This window comes from Papio anubis, chromosome 16, assembly GCF_008728515.1.
Source record: "Papio anubis isolate 15944 chromosome 16, Panubis1.0, whole genome shotgun sequence".
Classification (NCBI taxonomy): domain Eukaryota; kingdom Metazoa; phylum Chordata; class Mammalia; order Primates; family Cercopithecidae; genus Papio; species Papio anubis.
Window position 1 is genome coordinate 25,092,658 of NC_044991.1, and position 27,394 is coordinate 25,120,051.

A 27,394-nucleotide genomic window follows, 5' to 3' on the forward strand; every position below is an offset into this window, starting at 1 on the left:
GGATCTGCATCTCCGTGCTTATCGTAGTGTAAGAATTTTTAGGCCCTGTGCGGTGGCTCATGCCTCTAATCCCAGCACTTTGGGAGGCCAAGGCAGGCGGATCACCTGAGGTCGGGAGTTTGAGACCAGCCTGACCAACATGGAGAAACCCTGTCTCTACTAAAAACACAAAATTAGCCAGGCATGGGGGCGCATGCCTGTAATCCCAGTTTCTCGGGAGGCTGAGGCAGGAGAATCACTTGAACTTGGGAGGCAGAGGTTGTGGTGAGCCGAGATCGTGCCATTGCACTCTAGCCTGGGTGACGAGGGTGAAACTCCATCTCAAAAAAAAAAAAGAATTTTTAACTTGCTTATGCTCAGCAACAGTGAGAATCTACTCAGAATAAATGATCCTGGATCACTAATGAGGCTGGGTCATCACTGGGTCCAGTACTCTCTGTCTAAGAGGTGCATTTGAGAGTTTTATCAAATAGTGAAGATGGGCGTTGGTCCATCAGGGCAAATCCAGCATTCTGGAAAGCTCAATCAGCCCGAACCTAAAGTCTGACGGTGTAAGGCCATCAGGCCACGCCGTGAGAGCACTGGAGATTTCTATGAGGGGCATCCAAGCCACTTTCCGGGAAGGTTTAATTTCAGGGTTGCCTGGAAAGTCCTTTCTGGTGACCTTGTAATCTGTACCTTATCAGGATCAAGTCACAGTTCTGGAATGGAAAGATATCTACAATAGATATCTACGGGATAAATAAGAAATGAATGCAGACCAGTCCCCCATGCTTATACCAGATGCAACGAAAACTCAACCTTGGACTGCCTGCCGCTGAGGTTTTCTGATTCTGCCTATGGGCCAGCTGCTAATGCTTCCTGACGCATTCCACTAAAGATCTGTACTACTATTAATACTGAACGAACACTTGGACGTTTTAAGACACTGTGACATGAGACACAGCTTTGTGTTCTTAGATAAAATAAGCTAGTACTCAAATTAGTCACTGACAATCTGCTCAGCTCCAGAAGTTCTCCTGTGATTTTTCATGGCTACTTCACAGTTAACTTCTAGTTTACAATAATTTGCGATTCTTTCGTTAAATGGACTAAGTCTAAGCTCAAATCACAAACCTCAACTACAATACTACTTTGGAGATGGGCTGGCCGCGAGATGAAGTCTAAGAATCACATCTACAGCTTTGAAAAGATCTGATAAACCAAGTTCAGGGTGAAATTGTGGCTTAAAATCTTCAGTCTTGTACTAAATAGATCATGCCAAAGCCTCAGGGAGTTCATCCACACAGTGTACAGGCTTTGGAATCAGACAGAACTGGATTATAATTCCAGCCCCATGGCATACCAGCCATGTGACCTGGTTTAAGTTACTTAATTTCTCTGAACCTCAAGTTCCATACCACAAAAATTGGAGAGTGACACCTATAATTTATGGGGTTTCTACGAGGATGACACATGCATGACTGGGACAGCTGGATATTCAGACAAAGTGAATGCTGCTGGTACCGCCACCACTCCATATGCTGGTCACTTCGGGGACAGGGCTGCTCCTTCCAGGAGGTCAGGGGTCAGCTCTGTCTTACAGTGGCGTCGCCAGCAGCTGGCACGCAGCAAATGTTAAAGACTCGCTGAATTATTTCATTAACTTAACCCTCACAACTATCACAGGAGATAAGTATCATTGTCCTCTCTTCCTCACAGAAGGGAAAAATGAGGCTTACACAACCAGGAAGAGGAACCCAAACTCAGATCTGTTGGCTCCAGAGTCTTTTTTCCTAGCCACAAAATGCCCCCTTTACTTAAAAGTACAGGATTTTGACAGGGCATGGTGGCTCACACCTGTAATCCCAGCACTTTGGGGGGCCAAAGTGGGAGGGTTGCTTGAGTCCAGGAGTTGGAGACCAGACTGGGTAATACAGGAGACCCTGTCTTTATAAAAATATATTTTTTTACATTAGCTGAATGTAGGGGCACATGACTGTGGTCCCAGCTACCTGGGAGGCTGAGGTGGGAGGATCACTGGAGCCCGGGAGAGGGAGGCTGCAGTGAGCCATGATCATGCCCCTGTACTCCGGTCTTGGAAACAGAGCAAGACCCTGTCTCAAAAAAATAAAAAAGATAAAATTGTATTGTATGTTTACCTTTTTAAAGTAGTGGCCTCCTGATCATTATTTAAACATGGAAACCCACCTTCTCAGTCCTACCTCTTTACAGATGCTTTTCAAATATTGTGCTTTCCAGAGCAGGCAAAAGACCAGCCCACCATTCACAGCTGATATGTGAATTATAGCAAAAAGTGCACTAGGTCCTGCTAGGAAATAACCCCATATCTGAAAGTTAATTCCTCTGGAAGAGTATTTCTTATGAACCCTTGGATTCATATTTAGTTATGACTATACTAACCAAAAAAATTAGCATACCAAATAGCTGTGGCATTAAAAATTCAAATGACTCTCTTAAAAGAATCTGATGAACTCCCTGAGAGAAGCTTATACGACCACAGGTTCTGGTCTAATAATTGTAAAGTGCTAGCAAAATGCTAATGCTTTTATCACCATATCCCAGATTCCGTAGAAAAAGGGAAATATGTTTACAGAAACAGTGCTATTCACTATTAACATTTGATCAGAGCTTTAAAAGGCAATTCTGATTTAATGCAGTCCTTCATAAAGTATTGCAGTTCAGAACCACTTCTGGTTACACAAAGAGAAGGATCTGTGGTTTATTTTCTGCACAGATGCATGAAATGAGACCATTGGGAGTTTTTTTCAAGACCATTCAACACAGAGATGAATGTTAGCTTAAGATGTAATTTTAAAAGATTCAGTGCTAAGGAGGAGACATTTAAAAAGACAAAATAAAGCAAAAGTTGTCTGCTTTTCCACAAACTGTACATGTGTTCATACTTTCCACCCAGATCATCGCCTACCGAAGAAACAGAAATGAAAAGCAGTGCATGTTCCATGGTGTTTCTGCAGAGCTGAAACTGTCCTAGTCCTGCTGTCTTTTCAACAACTCTGAGTACAGAGAGAAGTCCTCGGTTCAGGGCCAGTTTGCACTGATCAAGCAGGGCTACACCCAGAAGCAGTCTGGTGTCCCGGAGGTGTCAGGTGCTGGCTGAGGGCTGTGGCCTCAAGAGTTCCCTCCGGGTGATCACGTAGAGAACCTGGTGCAAGACCCAAGTCTAACAATATGACCTGCAGTGAAAGCCTAAACTGCAAGCAGATGATTTGTTTCTTCAATTAAAAAAGAGAGAGGGAAATATTTCTAATTTCTCTTCAGGGAAAAAAAGGAAGAAAAGCCTTTTTGAAAAAGAAGGAAAAGTAGATGAAGACAGAAACTTGGCTCCGAGGACCTCCCTTGACCACATCCACGCAGCTGCCTCGGTGCCTTTCCAGGAACAGTCTCTTTCACTTATCCTTAGGACTGCTTTGAGGGGTTTATTACTACGATTACTAACAGACTAAGTAACTGACTGACTTTTAGGGTCACACGGGCAGCATGGATTCTGGTTTCTTGCTGAGGTCCTGATTGTTTCTTAGAGGCCACCCTGGTCCCTGAGCAGGTTCAACTCCACTGTGGGTTAATTCCTGCTCTCCGCAGACAGGGAGGAAGGCTCCCCGTTCTTATCTCCTTTCCTACAACCTGTGATGTTGGATCTTCCCGACATACTGAAAATCACCACTGGCAGTGACAAATGGCCACGCCTTTGAAGGGGCATGAGAGCAATGATGGTGAACCGAAGTTGACGCATTACTTACACGCTCGCATGAGGCTTCTTTTTGGAAAAATCGCAGGCAAGACCAAGATCGGAGATCCTTGCGTGTCCGTGTTCATCCAAGAGGATATTTGCTGGCTAAACAGAAAGAGAATGATCTTTAAGAGTGCCCCCAAATGCCATGGAGGCTTTGAGAACTTTGAGTGCAGATGCTTGATATCTTACTATTTTATCATAGCTTGTTCCTAAACACAAATTACAGCTTGATCCCATCACATCGAAGTAGGGCATGATACTGAGAATAATATTTTTCATTTTAACTTCGGCAGAAAAGTGGTAACGATAGAGGCGGAGGATTCTACTCATTAGAAAATGAAACATGGGGCAGGTAACACAGGAATGTCGGGACCACAGTTCATCAGCGTTAAAAGCATTTCCTTTTCCCCGTACCAAGGACCGCTGCGCAGAAAGGACAGCGTGCCTCTCAAGGGCGGGAGGTGAGTCCACCAGCTTCCGGGCTTCTGAGAACCACAAGGATTTCTAAGAGTAAAGCCATGAAGCACAGGACAGAGAGGAAGCTTCCAAGAATGTATCAACACTGACCTAAGCAATCAAAATATTCCATAGTGCCACACTAATCCCAATAAATGTCATTTCCGCTTATTAGTACATCATTAACGTAGGGCCCTACCAAATGGCCAAATATAATTGTGACCACAACTCTGATAAAATGTATCCATGAAGATTAGATTTAGTCATCATAATCATGAACAACAAATCTAGTCTCTCTGATATACATTGAATTATAGGCATCTTAATATTTTTCTGCTGGTGATCAACTACTGTTTTGCTTGAAATAAAAATAAATGGCATGCTATTATAAAACTGAAGCATGAATAATCATGAGTGACTAGAATTAAGTTTGAATAGAAATTAAATAATACCACTGCCTTCCAAATAGCTTAGAAAATAAAAATAAAGCATAAAGATGATTAGAAACCAGTTATTGATTTAAATTAGAATGTATTACAATAGCGCTTCATGGGCCTTCAGCATGTGTTTTGTTCTTCTGCAAAGCTCGCATAAGGAAATAAAATGTCAAGGGCCAACTATTGTCTAGCTATTTCTAATTCAATAAAAATACATTTTTCTTCTTTATGCTTATAGGAAAACTAAGGGAGTAATAATAATTCTGTAACCTTATAGAAAGGTTTAAAATTCACAAAGTATTTTGTAAAAAAAAAAATAACATTCTTGGAAATAAAATACAATTTTTATAATATCTTAGAAAGTAATCTTCAAAAGCTAATCACGGCATCTCAGCTCCCTAGAGGAAGGAACATAACCTGTACATTTCAGTTGGCCACTGTAGGTTCATTCAAGAAGGCATCTGAAAAGAGAGGCAAACACATTCTCCCGGAATCTTCTTGCCTATTGGGAAATTGTCGGTCCCATCATTTTTCTTATTACTATTTACGCATTTCTATGTTTGCACAATCATTAATTTGTCAAGGTTCCTTTCTCTCCATGCCTGCCTGCAGGCTGTTGGCCATACAACTAGGTGAGTGTCACCATGGACGTCCTGAGCCAGCTTCTATCTCCCTCCCACGTGTAAAACCCAGGACCAAGCACCACGTTCTGGAATGGAAAAACTCAGAATACTCCTATATCATTGCTTTCAAGGCGAGTGAGCTCTTACAGAGGACAAGAACAGAAACCTGGGCACAGCAGTTGGAGGTTACACAGTTCAAGGATCTAAAACTCTATCAGTGATTTTTAAGACAATCTCAAAACAACGTAAAGCTCTGAGGGTGGCCTTTGGGAGAAATTCCGCAGGCTGGTCGGCAATCCACTATTCACTGATAGACCTTGCCTCGGAGGAGTTATGACTCAGCCATTCTATGTCTTAGCTCACCAGCTTCTAAGCCCCATAAAATATATGTTCTTTGCTTATTCATCATTGTACATGTCCACCTTTACAGAGCCACGACCAAATCAGTTGCTTAGTGAACATTAACTGAATTATAATTATGAAATGTGTGACACCAAAAGGGCTCCTAAACTGCTTTTCTTTTTTTTTTTTTTGAGATGGAATCTCCCTCTGTCGCCCAGGCTGGAGTGCAGTGACACAATCTCGGCTCATTGCAAGCTCCACCTCCCAGGTTCATGCAATTCTCCTGCCTCAGCCTCCCAAGTAGCTGGGACTACAGGTGCCTGCCACCACACCCGGTTAATTTTTTGTATTCTGAGCAGAGACGGGGTTTCACCGTGTTAGCCAGGATAGTCTCGATCTCCTGACCTTATGATCCACCCTCCTCAGCCTCCCAAAGTGCTGGGATTATAGGCATGAGCTACCATGCCTGGCCTAAACTGCTTTTCATTAACTGATCAACGAAAATGTTTGGCTTAGTATATGTGCTGCAGCAGGCACTGTAGTAGGCACCAGCGTTATAATACTGACAGACACAGACATGTGCTCCGTCCCTGCAGAGTCTGGTCTAGAGGAGATAAAATGTCATATAGCTAATAACTTTATCAGGGCTGAGACGAGGGCTATGAGGAAAATGACAGGACTCTGTGAAATAGAAGGGGACTTCTAGAGGACCATTCACACAATGCCTACTATGCAGAATGAGTCCGTCAACCATCCTCACCTTCAAATCTCTGTAGACAACAAACCGATTGTGCATGTGTTCCAGACCCAGAATGATTTCAGTGGCATAAAACCGCATCTCCTTCTCAGAGAACACACCGTGTTGTGAAAGGTGATAGTGCAAATCGCCCCCTGGAATCAGATTCAGAATTTAATTCAAAGCATATTAATTTAAAGGACACAAAAATCATTCTCATCCTAAATAATCAGGACTCCATAGAAAAAGGGAAACTATGCTTCTGCTTTGTCTATATATCTATCTTTCATTCCTGTAGTTTAGCAACAACTTAAACGTTATAGAGAAAATTTAAACATTGAGAAGATTTAACTGCAATGACAGGAGGGACAAGACAGCAAAACCAAGCCACCATTTTCAGGCTGGCAGCTCAGCTCCTAGTTCCGCCATCACAAGATGGGACCAGCTAACCTGCTTTGATTACTTAAATCCTAGTAAATGAATCAACCCATGGAGTGATCCAACAGACACAGCTTAGCAAATGGCTCTATGGATAGACAAAAAAAAAAAAAAAAAAAAAAAAAACTAGGCTGGGCACAGTGGCTCATGTCTGTAATCCCAGCACTTTGGGAGGCTGAGGTGGGTGGATCACTTGAGGTCAGGAGTTCGAGACCAGCCTGGTCAACATGGTGAAATCGTCTCTACTAAAAATACAAAAATTAGCCAGGCGTGGTGGCACACACCTGTAATCCCTGCTACTCGGGAGGCTGAGGCAGGAGAATCACTTGAACCTGAAAGGCAGAGATTGCAGTGAGCTGAGATCGCACCACTGCACTCCAGACTGGGTGACAGAGACTCCGTCTCAAAACAACAACAACAACAACAACAACAACAAAAATGGATCATATAGACAGATATTTGACAAAGCAAATACAGTAAAATTTTAACTGATAAAAAATCCAGGGGGTGGGTATCCCCAGGAAAATTCTTTCATCGTTGCTATCTGCTTGAAATTTTTCATAACAAAATGCTGGAGAAAGGAAATAATCAGATGGCCTGAAATTACAGAGACAGAGAATGCCATCAACAGGGTAAGGGAATGATTTTATATAACACAAGGGAGAAGCCTCTATTGATTTATAAAAATGAGTGCATGTGTCCAACTTTATTACCCTTGCTTTCACAAGCATATTTCTCTCTCCATACACATATTCCCGTAAAACCACTACCACATCAAGATGGAAAAGATGCCCAGCATCCCAAAAGCTCCCCTACCACTATGCCCTTTCAGTCAAGACCTTACCCCCCAGTCCCACTCACACAAAGGTCACTCCAGCCCTCTCTCCCCATCCATTAGTTTTGCCTGTTTTGGCAATCACATAAGCAGGGTCACCTAGGGTAGATGCTGCTGGGTTTGGCTTCTTTTGCTCGTTATTATGCTGTGAAATTCCTTCATGCTTTAGGGTAGATCTGGTTTTAAATCAAACACTTGGAACATAATAAAACTTCAAGTGAACTTAAAATAAAAAAAACTAGGCATGTGAGTTGTGAATTGTATGCTTTATTTCAGTTCTTGTTACTAAAAATACTTTAGATATATACCATGACACTTTCTAGTATCAGAAAGCTCCTTTTCTAGCCAAACGTTTTCCAGCATTTTCAAAATCATCATCCACAGTTTAAAAGATCAATGTACAGTAGTGCAGATTTAGAAGGTGCAGAAGATTGGGCTAAAATCTGTACTTGGCCCAAAGTCAGTCCTTCAAAGTTGGTTTTTAAATACATTTCTATCTTTGGCCTATATTCTTATGAGGTATTTCATTCCTAAAAGTTGAGGGCCAGGAAATAAGCTAATTAAAGATCTAGGCCAGCTGCATTCCAGAAAATCAAGTTTCACTGTAAGTATTTTATGAGAATCTTTTCTAGAATATTCAACTTCTTGGGAAGAGACTGGGAGGCCAAGAAGGACATTGCAGTCAACATTTAAAAACGAATTTTCAGTGAAGATTAAAGGGTAAAACGTTTCCTCAAACTTCAGGGGGAACCTAATTACCTGAAAGACCCACATTGCTAGTCTGCCTAGATTAATGCATGCTAAGATTTAACATCATGGCAAAGTCTTTCAAGGCAGTCAGACTTTCCAAGTTTTGCTTACCGTTCATCAGATCCAGGATGAAACAGAGTTTATCTGGGGTATGGAAGGCATAGGTCATACATACAATGAAAGGACAGTCCTAGAGTGAAAACATAAAAGTTTATAAGAAGAGAAAAGCTGCCTAGAAAGCGCCAACACCATGCTACATATTTTTAAAATTTCTTTATTTTTTAATTGACACGTTGCAATTGTACATATTTATGGTGTACAGTTTGATGTTTTGACATGCATCTATATTGTATAATGATTGAATCAGGGTCATTAGTGTATCCATCACTTCACACATTTATCATTTATTTGTGGCGAGAACCTTCAAAAGCCTCTCTTCTCACCATTTTGTAATATACAATACATGCCATGGGTTTTTATCCAAGCTGCTACCCCATGCACTGAGCACCGACACCTACATGGTAATTTTTAAAGTCACAGTAAAATGGAGCTGGTTACATAATAAAATGCATAGAGACACAACATTAATAATTGGAGCAGATGACCTTGAAGGTCCTTTCTCGCTTGGATTCAATCACGTCTCTATCCTAATTACATCCTCTTCAAAATGCTAGATACAGAAACTTATCACTATCTTGCCAGGCTTTTTGCTGGTCAACATTTTGGTTCTGGCTATTCAAATAACCATTTCAATCTCTGCTTCTGAAGTTGATGGAATCATAGCACAGGTCGGGGAGGGAGGAATGTTATTTGTGGTGTTGTTTTGAAACACTGAAAATAAAAATGGAATTAAATTAGCTTTTGAAAGTGGAAAACTATTATCATGACCAAGGATTGAATAACTCAATTGTAAAGATTTTAGTGTTTCCATATTAATCTATAGATGCCATGTAATCTTAATTGAAATGAAAATTGACAAGGTGGATTCTAAAATATATGTAAATGTAAACAGACAAGAAAAATTCCAATATTCTTGAATATAAACAAAGCCAGAAAACGTACAGGACCAGATATCAAGACTTATTAGAAAGCAACAGTAATTCAGACAGTGTGGTATTAGCCCAAGGACAGACAAATCAAGTGACCATTTATGTGTGGGTCTATTATGGATTACTTTTTCCATTTCATTGTTATTAAGGTGACACAACAGGGCCTGGGGAAGGGATGGCCTATTCAATCAGTGATGCTGAAGCAACTGAATATCTGTACAATAAAATATGAACCTTGACCCCTGCCTCACACCATACACTAAAGTCATTTCCAGCTGATGTAGATCTAAGCGTAAAAGATAAAACAATAAAGCTTCCAGAAGAAAACAAATGAGAATATCTTCATGATCTTAGGGTAAGTAAAGATTTCTTAGGCCACAAAAGGCAGTAACAATAAAAATGTTAATTAGACTAAAATAAAATTAAGAACTTCTATTCATCAGAGGATACCATTAAGACAGTAAAAAGACAAGTCACAGGATGGGAGAAGATATATGAAACCCATAAATACACAAAGGACTCATATCTAGAATATATAAAGAACTTTAAAAAATCAACTTAAAAAAGTCAGTCAACCCCCAGAAAAATGGCCAAAAAATAGGCATTTCACATAAGAGGATACCACATAGCCCCCAAACTAATGAACAGATGCTCAACCTCGACGTCTCCAAGGTAACGCAAATTAAAACTACAACATGCTGTCACTAAACCCACAAGAACAGCTAAAAAGAAAAACACTGATGATATTGAGTGTTGGGAAGCTATAGAGTAAATGGAACTTTCATATATGGCTGCTGGAAGTGTACAATGAATGGTGCAGCCACTTTAGCAACCCATTTGCTGGTATCTACCAAGGTTGAGTGTCACTCGCAAACTTTCTGACTCAGTGATTTCACTCCCAGGTAGACATCTAATAGCAGTCTGTACTTATGTGCGCCAAGATACCTGCACAAGAATATTCAAAACAGCATCATTCAAAATAGCACAAGTCAGGAAATAACCCCAATGTCTACCAACAGTAGAATGGATAGTATGGTATATTTATACACTAGAATGCTATATAGAGCACGGATCAGCAAATGTTTTCTGCAAAGGGCTAAAAAGCAAGTATTTTAGGCCTTGCAGGCTGCATACAATCCCTGTCATCTATTATTCTTTGCTTATTTTCTTTACAATCTTTTAAAAATGTAAAAACCATTCTTAGGTCATGGGCTGTACAAAATAAGGCCAACAAGCTAGACTTGGCCTGAGCCACACCTGGCTTTCTGACCTCTCTACACAGCTACAGGAGGGAGTTACTGCCATGGGCAACACCACAGATGAATCTCATAAGCAACATGGAGTGAGAGAAGCCAGACACAAAAGAGCACATTTATAAAGTTCAAACACAATTTGCAAAGCTAAATTATGCTGTTAGAAATCTGGATAGTGTTAAGTTGGGCGCGGGGTTAGTGACTGAGAGAGGCACAAAGAGATTTCTAGAATACTGGTAACTCTCCGTCTCTTGATCTGGGTGCCAGAGATGCGTGTATTTCCTTATGAAAATTCACCAGTGCTATGTTAGATCTATTAGCTCTATTTATATCTATTTTATCTATGAAATCCACTTAGATTCTTTATATATAGTGTATACTTGTCACTAAACTGATTCAGTTTTTAAAATGGCTTAGATTATCTATATCCTCTTTCTTAAACACACACACACAAAATTATTAAATTCCAAAGAAAATGTTCAAATTTCAATAGAATCTGTAAACAGAAGTTGCATTGTTAAAGCTAACAGCTCAAGACCACATCCCTAGGAGGTTCAGCCCCCCTTAAAATGCCTGCCTCAGAGAAATCAAGGCTTCCCAAAGAATTTTTATTTGTTCCAGCCAACACTCAAAGAGCCCCTGTCTCCCAGCCTCCATGGGAGGGCAGGAGTCTAACCTGGATAAGTCCCAGTTAGCAAACCAACATGGGTCCCATATGGACCACACCCCTTCCTGCATTGTAAAATTCTTCACTTCCTTGACTCTGCTCCACTCCCCATTGCACTCCACCAGCCACTGTCCCTTTAAAACATCCGGTCACCTCTGCACAAGTCAGAATGGAGCTCAGCTATTTCTCTTACTATCTAGTCATTACCAAATAAATGCTGTTTTAATTACCAAGTACATGCTTTAACTAATGTCCAACTATGTTTATCTTTGACTCAATGTAAAATAAACATCCGGGTGAAGGAATCAGATTTGGTTATCTCCACAGAAATCAGTGACTGCAACCCTCACCTCTCGGGGTGCTGAACAGACACTATAATGGGTTTCATGTGGAGTCCAGGACACAATCGAATACTGACCAATATGAAAAAATAAGTGGCAATTTAATGAATGGTGGGATATAGTTCCAAGGATAATTATGGATAAGAGGGCCTGCCTTGATTACAAGTCAGAATAAAAGTGGATTTTTAGAAGTAGACCATTAAGTAAAACTCTTGAGCAAGGAACTGTCTTCTTTGATTTCCTACCAACAGTGAACAAAACAGCTTACATTTTGCAGGAACTCGCCATTAAAAAACTGTGATAAAACAGGACCATGAAGTCGTTAAGAAAATCCTTGGCCAGGCGCGGTGGCTCACGCCTGTAATCCCAGCACTTTGGGAGACTGAGGTCGGTGGATCACGAGGTCAGGAGATCGAGACCATCCTGGCTAACACGGTAACACCCTGTCTCTACTAAAAATACAAAAAAAATTAGCCGGGCATGGTGGTGGGCGCCTGTAGTCCCAGCTACTTGGGAGGCTGAGGTAGGAGAATGGTGGGACCCTGGGAGGCGGAGCTTGCAGTGAGCCGAGATTGCGCATGGCGCCACTGCACTCCAGCCTGGGCCACAGAGCGAGACTCCTTCTCAAAAAAAAAGAAAAGACAATCCTCCACACTGCAGTCGGAGCAATCTTTGTGAATTGCAAGGCTGATTATGGTCTCTCTCTAGTTAAAACACTTGGTTTCTAACTGCGGTCATATCATTTAGGCTCCTCAAGATCGGCCTGCGATGCCCTTCATGGTCTGGCCTGGCCTTCATGTCTCTCTCCAACTTTCTCTTGCACGCCTCCTCCCACCACCGCAGACCTGGCCCCTTATCTGATTCCCCCAACCTCATGTGCCTGGGCTCAGACGTGCACTGGTTCCTCCAACTTCAGAAGGGCATTCACTGACCCCATCTCCACCCGGCAAAAGGCCTTCTGAGCACCGTGTGCCTGTCTTCCATGGCTCTTGCCACAGGTCCCAGTTGTCCATACATTCCCATCATCATTTGAATAATATCTTTTCGCTTTCTGTGCAGCTCTGTAAGAACTAAGAACTGGGACCACAGTCAGGTTTTGGGAGCCCCAGCTTGCCGCAGAGTGCCTGGTTGAACCTAGACATTCAACTGTGGTTCAAGGAATAAATGAGTCACACTTCTGAGGAACCTAAATGATTGACTGGATGAATTGCTGACTGCTCTTCACAGCTGTGGACACGCTTATGCTGGTTCTCGAACATGCATATTGCCTTTTTTGCCATCTGAGAATTACAGAAGAAAACCGGAACAGCACTTCCTACTGTCTTTTAGGGAGATGGGTGGGATACTTAAGTTGAGATTTAAAAACAAAACAAAACAAAAAAACTTCCAGTAAAAAGAAAACTATGGTGAATGAATGCATTTCAGTTACATACCCACAACACAGGAAAGCCTGCCAATATAGGCTGATCAAAAGCTTCGCCTAATAAGGGTATTTTCAACTATGTTTTACTAAAAACTATAGAAAGTATGCCTTGATTAGCAAAAACAATTCCAAATAACTTTACTGTAATTATTTTGGTTAAATTATGCACTTATAAATTTTAAAAGTATCATATAGTTTTGATATCTTTTTTTTTGTTTGTTTGTTTTTGAGACGGAGTCTCGCTCTGTAGCCCAGGCTGGAGTGCAGTGGCCGGATCTCAGCTCACTGCAAGCTCCGCTCCCGGGTTTATGCCATTCTCCTGCCTCAGCCTCCTGAGTAGCTGGGACTATAGGCGCTTGCCACCTCACCCGTTTAGTTTTTTGTATTTTTTTAGTAGAGACGGGCTTTCACTGTGTTAGCCAGGATGGTCTCGATCTCCTGACCTCGTGATCTGCCCGTCTCGGCCTCCCAAAGTGCTGGGATTACAGGCTTGAGCCACCGCGACCGGCCCGTATAGTTTCGATATCTAAATAAAATACAAATAATTCTTTTAAATTAGTTCAAAGTGATAGCCTCAAATAACCCTAATTTCTTAGGGTTACACCAGTGAGAAACTACACAGCTACTTAACCACATCTCCTCTCACCTGAGAGTCAAATCAATATAAAAATACTACATGAAAACTATACTTATGTTTTTCCAATATTAAAACTTTTTTTTCTATAGGCCTTCCTGAGAATAAATATCCAAGGCTTTGAGATAACTCACTGAAAATTAATATTTTAATAACCACTTATAATCTTCATCCAGTACTCACATCCACGTCTGAAATTTAGGATACAGACATTTCCAATAGAAATTAAAAGCCAATGCCATTCACACTGATTCCAACAGAGTATGCAGGATGTTGGTTTCCATTCTCATCAGTTAAAAACTTGGTCATACACACAAAGCAACTCTTATTTGAAATGCTTAATGCCCATACAGTGGGAGGTCAAGGCACATAATTAGAAATTATTTATGGCTATGGGGTTTCCATTTGTTACAACTTAGCGACATTACGCTATTCTTTTGCTTCAAGAGCAAATACCTCTTCTAGAAACACTTTAACAATAGAATAATATAAACTATAATATAATAAATACAGATGATAAATGAAAAACATACAGTCTATAAAGTGATGATAATAGGAGCACTGGCCAAAAAGTCTAGAGATTTGGGGAAGGAAATTAACCTCTCTGGGTCTCAGGTTACTTGCTCAGCAATTGAAAGGAATTCTTTTGGCTGGGCGCGGTGGCTCACACCTGTAATCCCAGTACTTTGGGAGATTGAGGCAGGAGAATCACAAGGTCAGGACATTGAGACCATTCTGGCTAACACGGAGAAAACCCATCTCTATTAAAAATACAAAAAAAATTAGCCAGGCGTGGTGGCGGGTGACTGCAGTCCCAGCTACTCGGGAGGCTGAGGCAGGAGAATGGCCTGAACCTGGGAGGCGGAGCTTGCAGTGAGCCGAGATCACGTCACTGCACTCCAGCCTGGGCGACAGAGCAAGACTCCATCTCAAATAAATAAATAAACACATACATACATACATAAATACATAAATAAATAAAATAAAATAAAGGGATTCTTTCATTAGCCACTAAACTTTGGTTTTTGCAGATCCTTTTGGTGAAGACCTTATTTAGAATCCAGCCATGGGATCTGGAAGTCCCTCACATTTCTCACTGAATATAAATCTTCCTGGCTGGAGTATCTACAGTTTCATTCACATGTGGGGTACACAGTTAGTGTCTGGCCCCTCCACGCTCACCCCATGCCTCTCCCTCTCTGTCCTGACTCCCTAACCCACTCTGAACACCAGGTCCCAGCCATGCCAGTGCACACACGCAGGAACAGGGTACTGGGAGGATGGGTTTTTGGATGTGTCTTCACATACACTGGCATCTGTACAGATACATAAATGCTGAGGTTTTCATCTTGGGTAATACCATTAACAGAAAAAGAAATTGGAATGGGCAGCTATTTAGTAAGAAGATGTAGGGTAAAAGTGGGGTCACACATGTTGAGCTAAAAATGATAGCTTAGTATACAAAGAAAGTGTCCAGTAAGTAGAAATACGGTGCTAGAAATGGAAAGGCTGATAATCAGAGTAGCAGGTAGGTACTGGCAGGTACCGGTCACCTTCCAGGGAAACACTGACTAGGGACAATCTCAAAAGGACAATTCAGATGTGACTAATCCAAGTCGCTTCTCTCGATTTGCTTCTGAAGGACAGAAGCCACTTTTCTTACTTTTCCTCTCTAGGTTAGTCCTTCTTGCCAGTCGTTTAGTCAAGGCTTGACTATATTCCAGTGATTTTTCTGGTTATCATTATTTTCTGCCATCTCCACTACCATATTCTGCAAAGAAGGAAGTCAAGGACAAATAAATAGACACTAAAGGGAGAAGCCATGCGTGTGCATAATGGAGTTGGCTAGTGTTCTTCTAACTTGCAAAATCAAATAAAGAGATACTATCAGATTCTAACCCACCCAAGAACTCACTGGCCTTATAATCAGCTAGAAGGAAAAATAATAAATCATCCTGCTATAAAACAAACAAAACATTTTTAAAAGAAATGCCGGAAATGGAATACTTACTCCTGTGCTGACAAGAGACAACATGATTCTTTCATTTAAGGCTAATGTTTCTCCTTGCTTCATTTTGATCCTCTTCTTATCTAAGCATTTCATTGCATACCTAGAAACATAAATTTATTGAAAAATCTATGCTGCAAATATATCTAGACTAATTTAAACAATATACATCATACTGGGGCAAGTTTCTGAATATTTAGGCCATGTTTAAAAGAAGCAGAGTAGCACCCAAGCGCCATGCAAGAAGTATTTTTATTTTGCATGTATTGTGAAAATGAAATCAAGCAATACTTAAGATATCTGTATCATTAAATGGATACAAATCCCAGTGAAATAAATGATAAAGCAGATGGATATAAATAAATTTTATTATGACTGATAATGGGGGCATATGTATATATTTAGCAGCTAGGAATTGTGAATTCAGCAATGGTCAATTTTTGTTTTGTTTTGTTTTGTTTTGTTTTTTTGAGACAGATCTCACTCTGTTGCCCAGGCTGGAGTGCAGTGGCGTGATCTTGGTTCACTGCAAGCTCCGCCTCCTGGGTTCACGCCATTCTCCCACCTCAGCCTCCCAAGTAGCTGGCCCGCCACCACACCGGCTAATTTTTTTGTATTTTTAGTAGAGATGGGGTTTCACCATGCTAGCCAGGATGGTCTCGATCTCCTGACCTCGTGATCTACCCGCCTCGGCCTCCCAAAGTGCTGGGATTACAGGCGTGAGCCACCGTGCCCGGCCTACAGCTTAATTTCTTTTGGAGGTAAAGTACTTCAAAAGCAATGTCACAGGCTTCCACGTTTCTCTACAGGACTTTTATTTTCATGCAAATATTAAAATCTTAATAGTGCCAGTAAAACATACGAACACTGAAAGCTTACATTTTTCCAGTGTCTGCTTTCCTGCACCCATAAACTTCCCCGAATCCTCCTCTTCCAATAATCCTATGCACACTGAACTCATTCATGGTCAACTGGGAAATCCAAACACAAAATGAAAACGTAAGATTACATAAAGCTATGGTGTTTTAAATATTTTTTTATGCAAAACATAGACAGTAATTAAAATAGCAATCTGACTTAGGGATCTACCCTTTTCATGACTGAGTCTTTAAGCTGAAGGATGAGATGCCCCAGGAGTAAGACTTTCGACAGACTCCCTCAGCTCCACCTCCAGGATAAACGAGGCACCAAATGGAGGCACGAGGGAAGATGATGGAGTGGAACCAAGCCGAACTGTTTCTCCATTCTCACAAATCCCAGATTACAATATGTATATCTTGAAGACAAGTGAATGTGAAATGTCTAATCAAAATGAAAAGCAGCCTTAGCTACTCCAAAGCCTAATGTCTGGGAACAATCCAGTGCTTCCAAGAACTATCAGAGTTGAAAAATGAGAGTCCATGTCAGGGGCATCTATGTGTTTATGATATGAGGCCATATGATCAGGAAACCCAACAGATGCAGGCCATGTGAAGTTGTTATTGATAACATTAGTGAATAGAGAGAACTCATGCTGGCCATGTGAGCGTGAAACAAGGCTAAATGTGAGTAAAGTATATACAGAGGCTGTATTCATAAGCACTTTCCTTCAGTCAATAATATCTCAGTAATGCCCCACTTCATCATTAGATTTAATAATGTGAAATGGCACAAAGACAGATAGTGAATCTGACATTTCACATAAGAGGTCATAAGACAATAGCAAGTACCTACTACTTTACATATCCTGGAAAATTAAAGGTGGGATTCTTTAAGGGTTCCCCCAAACAACCTTAAACATCGTATAGAAACCTGCATTTGGGCCACAGAATTCACGTTTGATTCTCAGAGTCCACAAGGACACAGGGTCTCCCGAGGCAGAAGCGTATGAAAGAACAGAGCAGATATAAGGGGTTTTTAGGGTATGTGTTATTGCCTCTTGCTTCTAAATCCTTCCAGGAAATATCATGGGGAAAGGAGGTTAGAAATTAAAAAAAAAAAAAAAAAAAAAAAAAAAAAAAAGATCATTTCTTGGCCTTTTAGTGAAGATTAAAAAGAGCAAATATTTTAAAAAATATTTTTAAAAAAACAAAACTGCTCTTCCAACAATACCATTCAAGTAAAAATCTAAAAAAAAAAAAAAAAATTCCAGTTGATTGTTTTGCCCAATTGCAAGCCTATGAGAAGGGAGATTGTAAAACAGAAGGTAAGAAAGACTGTGCAAAGAAATGTGGGCATTTTCAAACTGCAATAAGGATGATGCAATAAGAATTATTGAAATTGAAAACTTAAAGTAGATGCAACACTAAGGAGATGACGTGTTAGAACGTGGCCTGGATTGGAAGATTGCTTTTATCACTCTCAAAATGATAAAAAAGAAGATGAAGCCTCGGTCTGATAAAAGATGTCATTATTTTTATTATGACACTCAATTTGTATTACTACATCTAATAATAAGAAAAAGAAAAGGAACTCTACCAGAACGGCAGAAGGCAAGGACATGAAGGACTTATATTAAGTAAAAGATTTGTGTTTTTACTACTATTTTTGTTAAAGAGTCAATCGCCGCTTAAAATATCCTTTCTTACATAAATAAGCACATTCTCATCTGAATATGAAAAAGAATTAAAGCTCCAATTGTTTATAAGGAAGCATGGGAGGGTGAGTGCTCAGTACTTAAAGCTGGAAGAGAGACATCTGTGTGGGCAGTGGACCCTCTGGGAGTACGTTCCAGAATCAAGTATTTTCTCATGAGGTTAAGCCAGAGGAAGTTTTTATTTAAGAAAAAGAAAAAAGAAAAGAGTGATACTCACATGGATATTTAATTCAACGTTTTTCCACTGACAAAATCTAGTGAACTTGTCACTAAAAGAGAATAAAATAATTAGTAAAAAGTTAAATATTAAATTAACTGGATTTACAAAACAACACTGTAAGACAGACTAGAACGGCATTCTTGGGTAGCTTGTCAAATAAAGTACGTTTTCTTAAACCCTTTTTCACAGAGCATTTACCAGTATTCATGGCTTTATTTCATGATTCAGATGAAAGAGTTCATGTTTCTTCTTTAATTGTCATAGGCTATGGTAACACTTTTATCTGAATAAGCACAGACCAATAGGGAGATAATATGAACCACACATATAATGTAAATTTTAATAATGTACTTTATGTAACCCAATATATTAAAAAATTATTTCAACATGAAATCAATATGAATTAATGAGATATTCTACATTCTTGTTACTATATTAAGTCTTTGAAATCTGATGTGTATTCTGTACTTAAAAGCACATTTTAATTTAGACTTGTCACATTTGAAGTGTTCAATAGCTGTATTTGGCTACTGGCTACCATATTGGACAGCCATGGCTTTTAGAGCACAGCTCTAAGACAAAAAATTAATGTTTACAATAATTCTAAGAGTAGCCACGTGCCAGGCCTGCTCATGTATTCCTCCTACCGACTCTACAGCCAGGTACTATTATGATCCCCATTTTACAGCTGGGACCAAGGCATCAAAATGTTCAGAGGCTTGGCCAGGGTCACACAGTGACAGAGTGGGACAGTGGAATTTGAACCCAGACCAAAAGAATCTAATGTATCGTCTTAATCAAGATTTAGTACTGCCTCTCAAAGACACAGGTAGCATAGAAGAGAAACCCTCAGTCTAGAATCCCAAGAGGCAGTAAGTTCGCCACAATGACATGCTCCCACAATTCACTCAACTGCTTGATGAGTGTTTTCTTTATCCATGAGGAAAAAGATATATCCTGTATCTATTTAACAAAGACATTTTGATCACATTTTTTATTAATGAGCAACATATCTGTAAGGTGGGTTTTTTTTGTTTCTGTTTTTTGTTTTTTGTTTTTTTGAGACGGAGTCTTGCTATGTCCCCAGACTGGAGTGCAGTGGCACAACCTCTGCTCACTGCAAGTTCTGCCTCCCAGGTTCACACCATTCTCCTGCCTCAGCCTCCCGAGTAGCTGGGACTACAGGCGCCCGCCACCACACCCAGCTAATTTTTTTTTTTGTATTGTTTGTATTTTTAGTAGAGACAGGGTTTCACCATATTAGCCAAGATGGTCTCGATCCACCCGCCTTGGCCTCCCAAAGTGCTGAGATTACAGGCATTAGCCACCCTCCCGGCCAGGTGTTTGTTTTTTAAACTATTTTCAAAATAAATGCATTCTAGATTGAATACTTTTTTTTTTTTTTTTGGTTTTTGTTTTTGTTTTTGTTTTTTGAGACAGAGTCTCAAAAAAAAAGTCACCCAGGCTGGAGTGCAGTAGTGCGATCTCAGCTCACTGCAACCTCCATCTCCCAGGTTCATGCCATTCTCCTGCCTCAGCTTACTCGGACTACAGGTACCTGCCACCACACCCGGCTATTTTTTTTTTTTTTTTTTTTTTTTGTATTTTTAGTAGAGACGGGGTTTCACCATGTTAGCCAGGATGGTCTTGATCTCCTGACCTCGTGATCCACCCACCTCGGTCTCCCAAAGTGCTGGGATTACAGGCGTGAGCCACCGCGCCTGGCGATTGAATACTTCTTAAAAGTAGAGAACATTGTGGTGATGGTTCGATCTCATTTTGCCCCTGGCATGATTCATTACACAGACACAGGATTCAGGGAGAGAGGGAGGAAGGGAGGAAGGCAGTTACAGGTAATATCAGCATCATACTGGAATGCCTTAAAGACATCCAAATATCACAGTTCCCTAGGGGCTTCATTTAATGAGCTTTACAATTTTTTTTTTTTTCTTTTGAAGACAGGGTTTCACTCTGTGTCCCAGGCTGGAGTGCAGTGGTGCAATCCTAGCTCACTACAACCCTCAATTCCTAGGTTCAAGTGATCCTCCCGCCTCAGCCTCCCAAGTAGCTAGGACTACAGGTACACACCACCACACTCAGCTATTAGTTTTTAATTTTTATTTTTGAAGACACTGGGTGTTGCTATGTTGTACAGGCTGGTCTCGAAGTCCTAGCCTGAAGCAATCCTTGCTGCCTCAGCCTCCCAAAGTGCTGGGAATACAGGGGTGAGCCACCACACCCAACCAGTAGACTTTTTAAAAAAGAAGGATCTGTAACAAATATTTCTGAGGCTAATAATCAAATTAAAAATCAAAAGCAGAGGAACAGTTGCAATTACAATAGCATCTTTTTTTCAATTAATCTAAAATGACTCACAAAGAGTATTTCACTGATCCTCCTAACGTGTCTGATGAAGTTGGTGAATTAAAATTATGTTTTGAGAGTTTCTAAGAGTTACTTCAACCTATTTTTTAAAAGCATGGTGCATGCAAAAGGCAAAAGCACATTTGGGTGCACTCTGCATTTATAAATCTATGACAGGTCTTTGAAATTCACTTGGTTTGTTGGGCTAGCTCATACCTGTTTTCTCACAGATTCTGGAGTCCAGAGCTGGTGACAGGGATGGAAATCTGACACATTTTACAACTAGCTGAGGAGGGTTAACAAGGAAGAGAGAAGTGCCCACATATTTTGCCCACTAAGAATGGATTTGCTGTAACAAGTTCCTCTTTAGGAAGTACAGATGGCCCTGAGTATCTAGGCTCAGTCCTGTCTCCACGGGGGTTATTTGAGTGCTATTCCCAACCAATGCCTGGTTACTGAGTGGGACACTTCGACAGGAGGGGAACTGTGGCAAACGAAAGAGCCCAGACAATTATAGGGCTTCAGGTAGCTAGAACCCTTGCAGATGACTTAAAAGGATCTTGGAGAGAAGATCAGAGGTTAAAGACATGGAAACGCCTGGGATGCAGTAAGGGTGGAGTAGAAGAAGTGTTTTTAACTCTGATTCCTGACTCAGTCGTTGTCCTGCTGAGCAACTGAAGTTCACTGCCTGAATGAGGCACATAGCTCTCAGCTAGAAGACAGAAAGCCTCCACTGCCCTCTCCAGTTCTGCCTCACCTGTAACTCAGCCCCATAGCCCTGCTTGGACCTCAGGGAAGGTGGGAAGACATTGCATACGGCCCTGCATTGCTGATGGCTGCCTCTTTACCATCAGACTCAGGGTGGTGATGGAAAAAAATCGCCTTTTCCATGAGGCCCTTCATGTGCCCAGCCCCAATGAGGTCAAAGGCTACATGACCATATTGATGGAGTCCCTGTGCTTTTCAAAATCAAAGCTCCAAATTTATCACCTGACATGAATTTTTTTTTCTAATTTGATAGAAATTAACACATCAACTTTAAAAATAATTTATTTATAGAAAATTGTAATGGCTGCAGAAAATCCCGTGTGCCTACTTGCCTAAAATGCAAACAGCGTCATTTGCATTTACTGCAAGCATATGAAATGACTGGCTCAAGGAGTGAAAATCACTATTATCTGTGAGCCTGGTTTCAAGCGAAAGGATGCATGGCAAAGTTATAAAATATCCATGGGAAAACCTCATTCCCATTTTTAATTACCTTCCCCTCTCTCCCTTCTCCCCTAAGGATCACACAAAAGTTAGGTTTACCCAAGAGTTGGGAAAGGTCAGATTTTAGGACCAACAGCCATGGAGATGGCTCAGGAGCTGGCTGCAACTCAGCCCTGAGCCAGCAGCCCACCCTTTCCGTTTGATGCTGGCGCTTTTTGGCAAAGCTCCTGCTACTACTCAGAAGAGAGCGGTCATTTGTAGGAATATTAGTTTCCCAACACACTGACTCTACTCCAGCATAAAATTATCTCTTGAACTCCAACAGAATTGCAACACAACTTTCTTTTTAATTGCTTTAGTTCTGTGAATTTGTGGAGAAGAAAACTACAGTAAAGTAGCGATTGTTCTTAAAGGGCAATTACTGAGCAGCTGCAGAAAGCTCTAGCATGAGATATCATCATCATGTATATTGTCTAGAAATTAGCCAAGCTCATACCGTAAAGTCAGTGGCAATGCAGATTCTGTTTTAGAAGGTCCAATTTCAGTGGTGCATTGTCACAGAGACATACTCAAAAACTGAAGAATTGACCAGTAGGTGCCTGAAAAGCGTATGAACTGGACATTTTTATAGGTGTCACTAAAAAGTTTCAGAATATTATATGATAAACATGTTCTATAGTTTGAGTAACCAAGGGACATATTTATTAGGTATTTAATGATGTACACGATTATAAACAGACATTGACCTATGTCCTTAAATTCTAATCCCACATAAATCTCCTACACAGAATCTACCACGCTGCCACTTTTCAACAAGTTCAGGCTTGTCCTACTTTGGGAGACATGTTTCCAAAATCCAAGCAAATGAAGCCGATAAATTATAGTCCAGTTTGCATTATTAGCAAAGGTCTCCCAATAAGATACTTTTTAAAATTGAGGTTCCTCAGTGTATATTTTAGACTATATTGAAGCTAAGAAATTGAAGGTCAAAGAGATGTTAAGATAGACAAACCCTAAAGTTATAATGTAAAGTACTGAGGAAACAGCTTAACACAAAGCCTGGCACATTGTATGTGGTCAATGAATACTTGCTGAATGATTAACACACATTCTAAGGTCAGCATTTACAGTATAAGATGAGGTACACATACACAATAAAAAATTGTGTGTATACATGCATAAAGTTTCATACCTTTCCATAAATTTTTGAAAAATGTCACCTCGAAGACTTTCACAAATTTCTTCTATGTATGGCTGGAAGAGATGGAAAAGAAATTCCACACTGAATGAATCGGAACGTATCAAAAAAACACAAACCAGTGAGACTCAGGTTAAGCGAAGTTCCCAATTATGCACTCCCCATAGCATCGTGTCTGGTACCTGCCCTTCTCTGTGCTTGTCTAATATTCACTAATGGATTCGTCAATATTTATCTATACCACTTGATTCCATAAGACAACACAGACAGGTCTGCCCTGTTTGCCACTATATTCCTACTACCTAATATGACTCCTGGCAAGTTACAGACACTTACTCCCTGAGCAGGGCTTGCTTCACAGAGGTGTGACTCGGAAAAGTCTGGTGCTGGGTTTAAAGCTCTGTTGTTGCCATTTCTGAAATTCTTCATCATTTTTGTATGAGGAGCCCTGCATTTTCACGTTGCACTGGGCCCCACAAGTTATGTGGCACAACTTGTAAGCTAATACAAGCATCTGTAATCTGCACTGAGTTTTAAAAACTCAAAGCTAATAGGTCCATGAAGTGAAATTTTTTTTAATTAGCTATTTTATTTATTGATTTTCTATCTCTTAGAGTCATAGAGATAACCACAGGGGAGAGTTGATCCAATCCCACTCCACATCTTGCAGGTAAGGCTACCAGACTGCAGGCAGTGCACTCCCAAGGTCTCTGAGAAGGTCCATGGCTAAACTGGGGTTAAGGCGAGGGTTCCTGGTTCACATACACAGCGCTCTTGCCCTCCTGGAGGACAACTACCATCTACTTCAACTTCAGGCCACTTTACCCGTTACTGAAGAAACAGCAACAGCTTTCCTTTCCCATGTGATGAACTTTTAAAATCAAGAACTATAAAAATATAAAGTGCCAATATTTCACAGTTCAGCCCAGAGTCAATTAGATAGTTTCAGGAAACATTTTGGCACCCTCGGTTCATTGAATGATCCAAATTTAAACTTTTTTTATGTCTTCATAGATCATTCTGAAAGTTTACAAAAAAAAAAAAAAAAAGAAAAGAAAAGAAAAGAAAAACTACATCATGGAACAGTACAAACCAAGCGACGAGAATAGGAAGTCTGCAGAAGCCACAGGAACCAAACATGGGCTGGGAGGCAGCTGCAGTCCTTCTGGAAGCCTTGCTTCCTGCAAGCAGAAAGGACGCTAGCCTGGCGGGCAACATGGGGTAGGGGGTGGTGGTGGGGGGCGAGCCAGTCTACGCCAACTTGCAGAACTATCCCTGTCCTGGGGAAGGCACCAGAGCTAGTTGCGAAAACCATATGGACTTTGTCCCCTTCGTGGTGAAAGAGGAAGCTAAATTATCTCTCTCTGAAGTTCCTTCCAGCTCTGAAATCCTATGATTCCAGGAAACACACAACATCTATCTTAGCCAAGTCCTCGACAAGTCTCAAGAGGTTCAAAAGAGTCAAGAGACGAAATAGGTTCAAATGTTCAAAGATCTAACAAAGGCTACATTTATAGATCACAGATTTTTCTATTTATAAAAGCTATTATGTCAATTAATATTTTTCTTTCACATTTTATCAAACATCCCTACATTCTGCTAATAAAGTGAAAGATGAGTGTCACTGGGAATTTCTAAGACTACACAGAATCTACCACGCTGCCCCTTTTCAACAGAAGGAACTGCAGCAGGCCTGCTAAGGCGTATGAAAGCCAGAGTTCAACAGTAGGATAAGGAGCAGACTACTTTCCCTCTCTGATCCTCAGTTCCCTTAATCTGTAAAAGAGAACAGTCGTATCTAAGTTGCAAGGCTGTCGTGAGAATTCGGTAAGATTAAGATTGCTGAGAGCCGAGCTCAGGGCCCAGTGCATTTTAGAAGCACCCAAGCACAAGTCAGGGCCCCTCCCAAGCCCGCCACCAATGAACCTACCCACTTACTTACTTCTAAAGGCAATCTTACAACAAAAAGAATTTAATAAAAAGCATTTGTATTTACTTTAAAAAGTTTTGTTTTACTATGAACTTCAACTGACTTTATTGGTTAATATACCTCTGTAAACAGGACATTCAGACACATACTTTTTACTTATACTTAGTCATTATGCTCTGATGGTACAGAATACATAGAATTGTATTAAGACACTATTTTAATAAACATTATGATATTCTCTTCACCTCTGAAATAAGAATAATACCCATTCTATATCCATTTAGCCAGAAAATTATTTTGACTATGTTTTTAACAAACAAAACAACTCAGTAAAGTGTTTTTTAAAAGATATATGAAAGAAATTGCTTCTAAATTGAGTGTTTTTTGAAGGTATGAAAAGAATCCTAGTGGTCTTTGTATCTCCACTGGAACAATTTTTTGTCAATGTTATTTATGTTATAGTAGAAGCTAAAATCAGATTTGTAACACCTATGTATTATGAGGTATAGTTTAGCAATGTTAAATGTAATTGACCATGAGGCTGTCTACGTACCATGGCAAAGTCTGATGAAAACTGAAATTCTGACACTCAAGTATCATGGAGGCAACCGAAAGCAGATATTGACATTGTACTTTCTGACTGTAAGATGTGTGATAATAGCTAACATTTGTGGAGCACAGTGATGGGCGGACCTCGTACAAAGCAACCCGTGTGTACCCTTCTCACTGAATCCTCCAGACCTTCCTTTGAGGGAGCGCGCAGTGTCATCTCCACTTTACAGATGAGAAAACTGAAGTTAGGAAGGTGGAGAAGCTCACCCAAGGTCCTCCCGCTACGGTCCTGGGACTCAAAGCCAGGTCAGGTCAACGAATTTCATAACCCAAGCTTATAACCCACTACTGTCCAGACAGGTATTACATTTTATGAAAGTCCATCTAATTATTGTCACAGAAAGGTAACACCCAGTTTGTTACTATCTAAATGCTCTAAGAGCCAAATCGGCATTTGCTCTGCCGAATAATCAAATTCATTTTGCATAAACACTATCATAAAATGCCAAAGTCAACTTACCTCCCTTTAAATGACCAACTTATCCAGGAAAAAGATGAGTTGATTATTTTCATTTATTAAAACCAATATATTACTCAATGACATTCTTTCCTATTTCTTGTAATTCACAGAAACATGAAAAGCACTTATACACTGAAGAATCTGACTGTCCTTGTAAACCACTGCCACCTCTATAAAAAACACAGGATGGAAAAGGCTTTTGGGAGGAGGTGAAACCACCTCATCTAAAGAATGTCAAATATATAGGCCTTTTAGTGGGGAATTTGATTTTCCAAGTCCTGTCATTTAAACCTATATGACTGTATTGTGTTCAAGATATGAATAACCAAGGTAAAATACAAAGATCACTCAAACATTTGCTCCTGAATCTTGAAAATAAATCGTATTTCCCCTAGAGGATAATCACAGCAAGTATCAACAGCCTGGCACTACAAAATAAATCTTGTCGAGTCTTTGCTCATCACAGGTGCTAGAATGTCAAATGGGAAAAAAAGCTTTCTTCTCTGATGTCTTATCTTGACTGATTTCTAGAACATAATGTTACTGCAAAGCTCTGGTGGCCTTTTTCAGAAAAGGCTTTATGAAGCACATTGGTAAGAGGACACTTTGCAATGGGAAGACAAGCGATAATAAACTCAAATTGTCCCAGACAAAGCTCCAGATTAGAACACAGTCTGTACAAAGCAAGTCCTCTAGTGTAATTGCACATGCAAAAGGAATGTCACCAAGACCGACTGTTAAGCAAATATTATCTATTTATTTTGGAATCATTTTAACTTACCTGAAAAAGAGTTGATGTCACTTGTTTCTTGGATAAATGACTTTGTACGTGTTCTACAGCTTGCTTTGAGAAAGGCTATCAAAAGTCAAAAATATTATTTTTTAACAATAAGATGTAACGAATCTGTGTATGTTATATAATATCACAACAGATAAATTTAGCACAGCAATTACTAAACAGTAACCTATGGTAATTATATTAACAAACACTCTTTAAAAAACCTGTTGAGTATTTACAGGCAATCCCAGCAAGTGCTTGTTCCTCTGGGCATCCGGTTCTTAGCTACATGTCCAGAA

General features: G+C 40.2%; 1 protein-coding gene across 5 annotated transcripts in view; it reads right to left on the reverse strand.

Moving 5' to 3' along the window:
* The window catches only part of GRK3 (G protein-coupled receptor kinase 3), a 163,262-nt gene that overhangs the window by 34,598 nt on the left and 101,270 nt on the right, over positions 1 to 27,394 (reverse strand). For 4 of the 5 annotated variants that reach the window (XR_004178835.1, XR_004178834.1, XM_031656041.1 and 1 more), the window contains 8 exons: positions 27,099 to 27,173; positions 23,310 to 23,371; positions 18,539 to 18,590; positions 16,626 to 16,717; positions 15,750 to 15,849; positions 8,483 to 8,561; positions 6,373 to 6,503; positions 3,762 to 3,856 (listed from right to left, as the gene is read on the reverse strand). Coding sequence is in view for 3 of the 5 variants with exons in the window: in XM_031656041.1 (XP_031511901.1) it covers positions 3,762 to 3,856; positions 6,373 to 6,503; positions 8,483 to 8,561; positions 15,750 to 15,849; positions 16,626 to 16,717; positions 18,539 to 18,590; positions 23,310 to 23,371; positions 27,099 to 27,173 (686 nt within the window). In the remaining 2 variants the exon portion in view is untranslated. The remainder of the gene's footprint in view (positions 1 to 3,761; positions 3,857 to 6,372; positions 6,504 to 8,482; positions 8,562 to 15,749; positions 15,850 to 16,625; positions 16,718 to 18,538; positions 18,591 to 23,309; positions 23,372 to 27,098; positions 27,174 to 27,394) is intronic. The other variant, XM_031656042.1, reaches the window with a different exon arrangement.